General features: G+C 43.4%; 1 protein-coding gene across 2 annotated transcripts in view; it reads left to right on the top strand.

The window, feature by feature from the left end:
• Window positions 1-380: 380 nt before the first annotated feature.
• Window positions 381-11,203, top strand: part of NSG2 (neuronal vesicle trafficking associated 2) — a 35,729-nt gene continuing 24,906 nt past the window's right edge. For both annotated transcript variants that reach the window (XM_075509885.1, XM_075509884.1), the window contains exon 1: window positions 381-509. In XM_075509885.1, the coding sequence (XP_075366000.1) occupies window positions 381-509 (129 nt within the window). The remainder of the gene's footprint in view (window positions 510-11,203) is intronic.

The following is an 11,203-nucleotide window of genomic DNA, read 5'->3' as shown; positions in this document are numbered from 1 at the left end:
CAAAGCACCCCTGGGGTGAGACCGCCAGCGGGAGATGCCCCCCGTCCCGGTGTATGTTTGCGGTTGTTTCGGTGGTGGCGGCAGTCCCGATCGGTAATGCCGTTTGCGGTGTCGGTGCGTTGGGAGCAGCAGTGCTTGGGCTCACAGCGGGGGTTTTTCAGGGGTATACGAGGGGTGCCTGCGTAAGGCACGGCAAAATGCATGTGTGAAGTCAAGTCGCGGTGTGGTATGCGGTGTGTCTAGAAACCCAGGCGTAAAAGCCCAGGTAACTGACACGCTAAGTCAAACCGAGCAGGGTAAGGCAGAAATCCTCCCCTTCCCGCTACCCTTGTGACATTGATCATCTTGCTGGTTTTAGGTCTGGAAAGCAAGGTCCAAGAATGGTGAAGCTGGGGAGTAATTTGAACGACAAGAACAACAAACAACCATCCAACGAAGATGGTTTTCAAACAGTTCCTTTGATCACACCTTTGGAAGTAAATCACCTGCAGTTCCCGGCTCCGGAAAAGGTAAAACAAAATCAAACAGTGCTCCTGCATGATTACACACACATACGTGCCCCTTGGTTTTCACTGCCTTGGTGACTTATTGGTCTCTGATGATATGAACTGTGGCATAGTGTTTATTCAATAAATAAAAAGGGGTTATCTTTTGTAGTGTGTTTATCTGTTTTAACATGGCAAATAAGAACGCAGGTGTCCCCCCAATTCCTTCCCTCCTCAAAAAAGCCCCAAATATACCTTCATAAATACAACTGGAAAAGGCTTAGTGTGTTTCTCTTGCAAGTGCTGGAGAAATTGAGGAGCAGCGTACAATGCATTATTACCAGTAAGATTAATTGCCTGCATTGAGAGTAGTGTGATAACTCTTCCGAAATAAGCAGCTATTTTAATTATCTCAGTTAACATTTGTTTTCTTCTCCATGGCTTTGCAAAGCTTATTTGGGCATTGAGGATGCTGATTTCTCTGAAGAGAGCGGCTGAGTTCCCCCATGCACAGGGTGGTGATGGAGCAATCCAGGGATTCGTTTCCCCGATTGGCTCCAGGCAGGGGACAGCTTTCTCCCCTGCCCACTCAACACTCTCAGAACTGGATGCAGCACTAAAATGTCCAGAAATGTGCATCAGCGATTGGCTGTGGTTTGGGGTGGTTGGGGTTTTTTAGATGCAGTATGTACTAGGAAATCTTTTGTCTGTATCGATGCGGTGACGATGCGTATCAATATAACCTGGTGAGGACATGATGAGACCGTAAAAATCCGTATGCCCCAACGGTCCTTACAAAAACAAAGCCTGTCTGCAATGTAGTTCCCAGATACCACAGAGATGGAGCCAACTCACCCGAAAGTACAGACAGAATGATTAGATCTCACAGGATAATGGAATAATAGTAAAATTAACACTGATGATTATTGAACATATATCCTGTTTTTACTGTAGTACAAAATGAATTTTCTCTGAATACATTAAGAGAACATGATGATGGATGTGATAAAATTGTCCAGATAGGCAAACTGTTTATTTTATGATAGAGCTGAGTCAAATGCCTTGACATCCTGGGAACCAGAGCCGTGCCAGACAAAGGAGCTAGTGTCATTCTCCATGTGCCTCATGGCAATCAGGATCAACTTTGCTGCATCCAGGAGAGTTACACTTCCATGAATTGTTGTGAATGAGAGAGACTAAACCGGCCCTTATCTATGACTCTGATAAATAAGATTAAGGAAAATAATTCATGCAAGCAGTATGATTTATCATAAATGTCTGAAAAGTTCAGAGGAAACTACAGGTGTGTAAAAGTAACTCATTTGGTGCTAGTACAAATGGCGCATTGAGATCACACAGTGTCACATGACACGAAATTTAAATGACTCATGTATCAGGTGAGACACAGATAACCTATCAAAAATCCTTTCAAGCTAATAAAGTGGTAATGAGTGTTCTCACGACCACCACGTTCCAATTGCCTGTTGGTGAACAAACACTGGAGTGTATTGGTCTGGTGTGATTCCTTGCTGATTTTTCTGTTTAAACATGCCTACATCAATAATTCACATGTTGTTAGGTTACATTACCTTCATTAGCATACATTACTGTCAATGCATCTACTGACATCCATATTTTTCTTTGCTGGAACAGTGGGATGTATCTCCAAGAGTGCTAAGCATGATTCAGAACTCATTAGAGTCAATGGTATTGATTTCTGCAGGCTGTGGTTCAGCTCCTATGTGCAGTAGGCCTGGAGTTAACGGCGACTGGAGATCCATTTACAAGAAGGAGAGGTTATTTACGATAAAAGCAAAATAATTCACAATCTTTTTCCTTTGCTCTTTGTAGAACAGATTCTGTTGGGGTGAGTTCACCCTAGGGCAGAGGGTCTGTTTAAAGATCTGCTAATAAGGAGTTGAGCCTCAGGTGAAAAGCTTGGGCAAAGGTTAAGTGATAGGGGGGGAAATTTCAGCTTTGTACTTAGGAAAGCAAAGCTGCTACTGAATTCAGTCAGACTGTGAGCCTGAGGAAGAGTAGACATGGATTTCAAGTCTTTCAGAGAGTATTCTTGTTTGGACTTGCCTTGCAGTCAGGAGGCAGGGTTAAAAAAGAAAAAATAAAAATCGATTTGACTTTTTTTCTATCTCTTCCTAAAACCTGCCAGCAGTTGATTTTTAGCTCGGGAGAGTGAGAACATAAACCACGGCACTTTCTGTGCCTCTTGCATGGGATGCCACATAAACGACCAGAGCCAAACCAGGTTTGGTGTTGGGGGTCTGTGTGCAACAGCTGAGAAGGGCTTTGCTCGCTCGTTTTCTTAAATGCAAACCCATTGCTGCTCACTTGAAACCACAAGGAGGCAATGCTCCCGGCCCTGCTCCCGCCTGGCCCTCAGCTGCTGCACCACATCGCCTGTGCCACTGCAACAAAGAGCTGGTGCGCCCTGGCGTCTTCCTGTAGGCAAAATCGGGGGGGGGGGGGGGGGGGGGAGAAGAAAAAAAAAATCCCTGCTAAATAGTCCCATTTCTGGACTTCTCTTCACCATTAGAGGGTATCTTCATTTAAGACAATGTGAGCTCTCAACCCGGATCTAACCTTGGGTCTGGGGCAATCCAGGGTGCATCAAAACCAGAGCAAGAGCAAGGAGGTTTGACCGCAGCCTGGGGCTGCGTACTTGCTCTAGCTTCAGTCTGTCTGGTAAAGGAGGAGTAGTACAGGCTTTGGCTGGCAGTCCAAGAGTATACTAGATCTGTGCAGGGCAACCCAACTGCTGTTATTACTGGTGTGCAATAATGCCTTCACCTGGTGTATGTATATTGCATGGCAAAGGTTTGCAAGCTCTGTCAATTTATAGGTTTTTTCCAGTTGAGTCTTAGACACCTGCATGCAAGTTGAAGACAAACAAACCTGTTGTTGTCAATATACCTACCTGTGCAGATCCTTAAAAGCACCCCACAAAGCCTGTGGAATCTACAGACTGAAAATTGTGTTTTAAAGGCTTTAAATACCTGATTTTTCTTCATTTTAAGGATATTTTTGTAACTGGATCACTTCAGAGTCACTCGAAGTGACTCTCAGCATTAACCTTTGTAGGTGTTTCACCACAGCTTCATCTCTTTCAAGGTGTTTTCTCTGTCTGGCTCCCCTTTCAGAGAAAGGATACAGAGAAAGAATATAAAAATGAGGCTTTTGCTCATGTGATGTAATCCCTGAAGCCCATCTCTTTTCAGACAGTTCCTTGATTATAAGAAATAATGTGGGAGGTGATAGGGGGAAACGCTTTCTTAAAGGTATACTTAAACTTACTGGCTGTCCTTTTGGGCATGCTTTCCTAACAGGCTTGTTTTTTCAAAGTGCTGTGAGCTTAGCAGCTCCCTCTGACTTCCACCGTGATGCTGTTGGAAAAATCCAGGCAGGAATTCAGGAGGCTTGAATTTGGCAACCTTTTTTTAAAATTATTGGCCACTGGACTGACTATCTCTTTTTCCATCATATGAGGATGTTGCCTCCCAAAGCTCATGCTATTCCTCCTGCAGCATCAGCATTCTCATCGTTCTGTCAGCAGTTGTATGGCTGCAAGGGGAGAAATGTACTTGGGACAGTAATTTCTCCCCTAGGGTGCTAAACCTGCTGTGTATTTATATTTATTGACTATCTTCAAGCATTTCCCTTGCCCCCTGTTCTCTTGCTGGGGTGGCATTTGCAGGAGACAGACACAGATGCTCTTAAATCATTTTTGCGTGGCCTTTTTGCTGAAATCCATCCATGTAGTAGGAATAATAGCCATCACCGGTGACAAGCCCTTGACCTGGCTTTTTATGTCTCTGAATTTCATTTCTTCTTATTTAAAAAGGAAAAAAAAAGAAGTCTTTTTTCTTTTAGGACCAAAGGGGAAAAAGCTAGCTGTTCAGTTGTTTTCCTAGGCATAGACAAAGTGCTTCGGCTGTAATTGTTACGTGTCTCTGCAATGATAATGCTAAAAGATATGCAGCTTTTCAGGGACCATACTGTTTCACTGAAATTTTAAATGAGACCAACAACTGGGGACCCCTTGGTCTCATAGGCCTGCTTCAGTATAGTCCAGCAGGAAATGCCTCTGTTCTGGCAGTAAAAATCCTAATTTTACATAACACAAAAGTGCATGAAAGCTATTGTCAGGGCTGAAAAAAACATCCGGCATCTCTTTTGTGGGGAAAGCTGCAGAAGGCTTATCATGTGGTCCATTGTTCTTTATTTTGAATGCATCTGGAGGCTTGAGAAATAATTTCTCTGGTGACAAATTCCTGCCATCCAGCCCAAGAAGGAAAAAAATAGATGTAATTGCTCTCTTCAAATGCTTTTCCCATCCCATGCTCCTGCCTCTTGCCCTCCCTGGCCGCACCCCTCTCTGAGTGGCCAAGGCCATGCGTTTACACAAAGTAATCAAGAGTTCCTGAAAATCAGGAGGGTCCCTTGTGTTCACAGCCTGTCCCTATTGCTTTAACAGAAAATAATGTTTTGTCCTGGCCAGCTGAGCAGGCATAATTAATAGTACGCTGGATGAGTGCTTTTGTACCTAGGGGACTACTTGCAGCTCTGTCCTGAAATACCCATGTCAGTCTGCCCTCTGCCAAGCCCAGCAGCGCACAGTGGCTCTAGCCAGCCTGAAGGCACATGCCGTCAGGGCAGCGTGGAGCTGGTTTCGGGTGCTGCTACATGTGGTGGGGCCAGAGGCAGCTCAGCCTTCCTTGCCGCTGTCTGGGAGGGCTCCTGACGCAGCTGGGGGCAGGCATCTGTGCTCCCACTCCCGCTGCTGGTGAGTTTGGTGGGATGGAGCAAATGGCAAAAGGAGAGATGGGGCAGGGCTAGTAATTCTGGCAGCTGAAGGAAGGAAGAGTAAAAGGGAGGAGGAGGATGCAAAGGGAAAGAAAGCATGAATAAAAGAAAGGAAGGGAATAAAAAGAGAGCATTGCAATATGAAGGAATGGGCAGGCTGTCTTGCCTTTCCCCCTCTTTTCCTTTCTCCACTTGGGATACTCTGCCTAATCCCCACAAATACCAAAGTCTGAGCCTTCCTCTCCTGTGACATTTGTCCCCCGTCTGCACTGTACAATTCCATTTGTCTTCTAAATGTGTATTTGAATGTAAACACCGCCTCTGCTCATTAAGCTGTAATAAGTATTTGCAGCAATGCTTACTCTGGCGGTGCCGGGTTTCTGGGGTAACCTTTTTGATTTTGTTTGTGTGTCTTGGACAGCCCTTCTTGAGGTTCTTGGCACTTCATGATCCTCTTCTTTGGATATAGCCACCGTTGGGCTAGCCTTCCCCTAGCATACTTAACACCTCCGGGCAAGCCACTCATGGCAGGGCTGTGCTGCAATCCAAGCGTGTGCTCGCAGCCTTTGCAGACACCCAGGGTAGCATTCAACTGCCTCACTTGCATACAGATAACGTGTTGCTACTGCAGCTCTTGAGTATGGAAAGTCTTGGGATTTATGTAGCCTGTGCAGAAATTTCTCTCCTTAACTGCACTGCTATCAGTGTCTGAATTAGGTTGTTTAAAGCTAGCTCATGTCTGGTTTTGTGAGCTCCATTGCCTCTCTTAAACCCAGTTATGTCTGCAGTGCAATGCCTAGAGCTGCATTCTGCAGAAACAGCAGAAATGGACACAGGAAAAGTGTGTTTGGGTATGGAAGTTTGGCTAAGCCTGTTGCAATCTATTCTTTATTCTAACATGAAAGCCCATTGCTGCAGGTGGAAGTTATTTCAGCAAGACCATGAAGTGAACCCCGCATACTTACTGGTCTGGAAAGTAAGACTGGGTAAGATTCTTGACTGGTGTAAATCAGTGTAGTTTGGATGAAATCAGTGGAGCTCTGCTAATTTACCCTGGCCAATTTACCATCACTACAGCCGAGTGATTGATTCTTTTGTCTGCTTTGCTATACCCTCCCTTGGCTGAACCTACTGAAGTCAATTTGTGTCACCCCTTCACAGCCTCCTGTGGGGTTCCTGATGGTTATGGTCACCTAGGGATTTGTAGGGAGACTTAGTTGAACAATTTCCAAGCTCCCTTTGTGCTTGCAAGCTATGCCTTTCCCTTCCCACCTGCTTTCAGCTCCCAGTGCAGCCTTTGCATTCTGTGCTGCCTTTCATTGGTGATGCCAGGGCTGATTACATTTGCTGTCTTTGTCCTTTTGTGATGTTCCTTATGCCTGGGATATCCTCTTGGCACTGATTCAGGAGACCACTTTTTTCTACCACCCTCTGTGAAACTCATTTTCAGCACAACACACATTAGATGAGCTGATGGGGGGGCGAGGGGGGAAGCAGACTTTTTCTACTGACTGTGGCTTTCTCCATTGACTATGGATTTGATCCCCGGGCATCCCTTTTTATTTCTTTTCTTTTTTTTTTTTTTCTTATTTTTGCTGCTTGATATTTTAGGCATTTCATGTATTCAAATAATGACTAGGATGCCATGGGGTCTACCATTACATACGTTCCAAATGCCAATTTTAATACTAATCTCTGGGAAGTCTGCCTGCTGAGACATGTTCATCCTGTAGATTTGGAAGCATAGCTGCCTCTCTCATGGGATGGGACATACTCATAATTATTTGGGAAAGTTTTTAAAGACCTAATTGTCTAAAACTCTGGGAATTTGCAGCATGGTGATTGCCAGGTAGTCTGAGATTACTGGTCCACCCAGTCTGATGTGTCCGGTTTCTAGAAGTAGCTAGTGCAAGAGTCAGAAGGAGGTGCAGGAGATGCTGCAGTAGGTGTGGAGCTGCTCATGTCTACGAATGTTTCATCCTAAGCCTGCAAAGAAAGAGATTGTTTTAAGCCCTGAAACATGATTTTTCCATCCCTTTTCTTATACTTTTTTACTGCTGAAGTATTTTAACTTCAGTTACTGTTGGCAATGTGCACATCTCATTTGCTCTTTGAAGCTGGCAGTGTGTGAGGATTAGAGCTTGTAGGTCACTGGAGAATTTTGTGTGTGAGCAGGTGGTGAATTGTAGCCATCCCTTGGCTTGTAGCACGTAAGCATAGAAACCGACTCAGTCAAAGCAGGTTTAGTGCCAAGACTGGGGGTCACCATTTTGCTATCATCAGTAACCTGGACAGCATGCTACAGCTAGGACTTGGTCTAAGGTCTTTCTCAGCTATTGATGCTCAGTTGGGTAATGAAGGCAAAGGAAACCATGATGTTGGTGCCAGCGATGAGTTTATATTTTCTGTTCTCTCTCTGCAAGGAATGAAGAAAGACATGTCTTTGGAAGCCAAAAGTCTCATTTTAATTTAAAAGTGAGCATGAATAATCCACATGGAAACTGATGGGTGTGTTACAATCATTTTGTGGGACTACAAAGTCCAGCTTTGAACCTGGAGGAAACCTTTCTCCTTGGTAGGAGAAACACATTTTGTTTATCTCTTCTGTCAATCTGAAAGCCACTCTGAGTGAGAGACTCTTCATTATTAATAATCCCGGGAAGTAGTATTTTAAATTTTTATGGTTTGCACTTTGCAGCACCTGAACCACAATATATTACATGCACCGTGGCAGTGAAGTGGGAATTACAGCAGGGCTGCATGTCCTTTTCCAAATGAATAATTTAAAGTTTTCACAATGCCAGTTATGTTAAATATTATTACTCATTTCTTCAGGGAAAACCATAGAGATCAAACGCAAATATAAAGTGGCAATAAATGATGTTACATTTAGCCAGTCTGAGACAAGACTCAGAATTCATATCAGTTCATTTTCTGAAACACTTACTTCATCCCGTTGCAGGAAAATCCTTTTTAAGGTTCCATGCTTAATGTGATATTTTTTCATTTGTCACATTTCATGTCTACTCTGCTCCTTCCTCCTGAAAGCAAATGCTTTTAATATAGTCCACTTAGTTAGAATCTTGCTTTCTTTTTCTTTCAGCATCCAAAATATCTAGATTTCCCAGCACTCTCCTACTGTTTACTTTCTCAAGGTTGTCAATGATGGATTTCCTGCTGGTGTACGCAGACTCTCATCTGTTGTTTCTCACCTCAGCACACCTATAATTTTCCAAAGCATCACTACAGAGAAGGTGCCTGGTCATGCATTCATTAAAGCCGAGGAAAGGTTTCCTATTGATTCCCATGGTGTCACTAGCATTAAGCCTAGAATAATAAGTGCATTTAGGTTTAGGACTCGATAAATGTATTAGCAAACAGCATCATTAGAAAAATCTTGCTTGTGTGGAGCAGCATGATAGATGGAGCAGCACAGAGCAGCATGGCTTGTTGTCATGTTTGCGTTTTTATAACTTTTACAGGCCATTCTCTATAGTCTGCTACTGAGCTCTTGCAGAAAAGTGTTTGAGGGATTGGAGTGAGGAACCAGAAGATGCAAGAAAGAGAACAGAAAGTAAAAACCTTTCAAGACATGGAGAGTGTTATTACATCTGCTACTCTAGGATGATTGAGGACAACAATTCTGCAGAGAGCTGCCATTTTCCATAGAGCGTCTGACTTCCTCCCCACCCCAGCCATATCTCTTGCTAGCCCCTAATCCCAAAAATGTTATTTTTATATGGAGAATGTGCTGGAGCTACTGTTATCGCTCAGTTAATGAAAACCTGAGAAAACACAGTGCGCTGCAAGTCGCAGCAAGCCATGGTCTGTCTTCCTGACTCAGCCACCAATTGATGGTGTGACTCAGCACATTACTAAGCTTCTTTTTTTTCTCTTTTTTTTTTCTACTCCTCCATCAGTAATATGGGAATACTGGGGTCATGCTGGTATGTAAAGCGCTTTGAGTGGTCTTGCTGAAGAATGCCACAGGAGCCCTGAGCATCAGTGTTACGACTGGCTGTGGGAACGTGATTGAAGCCAGCTTAAGCTCTGATCTGGCCAAAGCGCTTAAATGCACGCTTAACTTTAAATATCTGACTAATCTTGCTGATGTTAGTAGGACTACTTGTGTGCCTAAGTGCTTCCCTGAATTGGAAGTGAATGAGTTCAAATGCTAGGTAAACCTAGTTTTGGAGGAAGCTGCAAGGTCTGGCGGTGTGGATTCCTGTAATTAGACGTGTCTTTTTGCTGCTCTGTGGAAGCCCTTTTCTCTTTTCTTGTATTCTTACAATCAGTCTGCAAACTTCAGCTAGGAAGCAACTTTCAAAGAACAGTTTTATGTTGGATGTAAAATGAAGAAAGTCCCAGGTAATTTATTTGTGTCTTTATTGCATCTGTCATAAACAACACAACCTCTCTGCAGTTTAAAGGTGGAGAATCTCTTGGAAATAGTGTGAAAACTTTAATGAAGAACAGGTTACAGCAGCAACATAATTTACAGGTAGATCACCTGAGCTAGTATTCTTCTAACTCCATCCACAGTACTGACTTTAAAGTGGTATAGATAGGCTGGACTGAGCTGGCAGGGAGGCTGCTCTCTGGTGGACGGTCACAACACACAAAGTGAGGCACAGGCATAAACTGCTGCTGGATCAGGGCCTAGATAACGAAACACAAAGGCTGACAAGTGTCCAAAAAAGCTCAAAGGGTATTCATCTGGCATTTGCAAAGGCTTAGACAATCAAAAAAGCTGATGGGACTGTTCTTGCTTTTTAATATTCATTTGCAGGTGTGCAGGTTGCTTCATGAGGTTTATAATAACAACAACCAAAAAATATATTAATAATATTATTAATAATAATTATTATTAATATTAAATAATAATAATTATTATTATTATTCTCTGCCCTAGTAAGCTCATGGTTAGGGATGCCAACCTAAAACAGCCAGACCCTTCTCACCATGAGGAGTATGAGTTAAGACAAGGCTTAGGGAGCGTCCAGGAGGAGGTGAGAGCTCACGGAGGCAAGTGCAGAGAATGGGCAGAATGGTGTTGCTGCAGTGGGAGTGGAGAGGGGGCTAATTGTCTTTTTGGGAGTATTCAAGAGACTACTTGTCCATTTAAGCAGTGGTTTGATTGTTTGCATTTATTGTCTGTACTCATGAGGCCAGAGCACAGCCAAGCAGTGCTGCCAGCTCTGGAAGTTACGCCCTTACAGCAGTTTATTTCCCCCATAACAGCGTTGCAGAGAAGGGAATGAGGGGATGGGCATTTCTTTCACTTCAGTTTGCTTTGAATTGCAACCTACACAGGACCCCAATTTTGTACTCCCTTTCACCAGTTTCAATCAAGAATAACTCTACTGAAGTCAGCAAAGCTGCAAAATGGACAAGAAGAGGGAATGGGGATCATTCTGTTCGCTGTGGTTTGTAATAAATGCCAGTAGCTCTCGCAGGAAACCTGTCGTGGTGTGAAATGAATGTACCTTGTTTGCATTGAAACAGTGGGATCCTGGGCTCTGATGGAACTGCTCTGGGGCAGCCGTTGATAGCTGAATGCTGATCATTGTGCTGACTGTGGAGTCAGTGGGGTTTTTATTACTGTACATCCAACAGCAATTTGGTTAGAATTTCTGGAAGACTTTACTGCTAGGAATTTTTTCTTGGTGACAAAATGGAAACAAAAAGTGAAAAAGGAGTGATGGCAGGGAACGAGGGAAGGCAAATCTTCTTTCCCACCCAACCCAAATCAGAAAACTGGAAAATGAAAACAGAACAAGCAACCAAAATAGCAAAAAAAAAAAAAAAAAAGGCTAAAAATATAGAAAAAAATCTTTATAAGAGTAATTATTCCTTTTCTAAATTTGCACTTAGATTAATACTTGGTGCTTTAGAAAAGT

The sequence above is a fragment of the Mycteria americana genome, chromosome 8, assembly GCF_035582795.1.
Source record: "Mycteria americana isolate JAX WOST 10 ecotype Jacksonville Zoo and Gardens chromosome 8, USCA_MyAme_1.0, whole genome shotgun sequence".
Taxonomy (NCBI): Eukaryota; Metazoa; Chordata; class Aves; order Ciconiiformes; family Ciconiidae; genus Mycteria; species Mycteria americana.
This window is presented reverse-complemented; position numbering and strand designations above follow the sequence as displayed.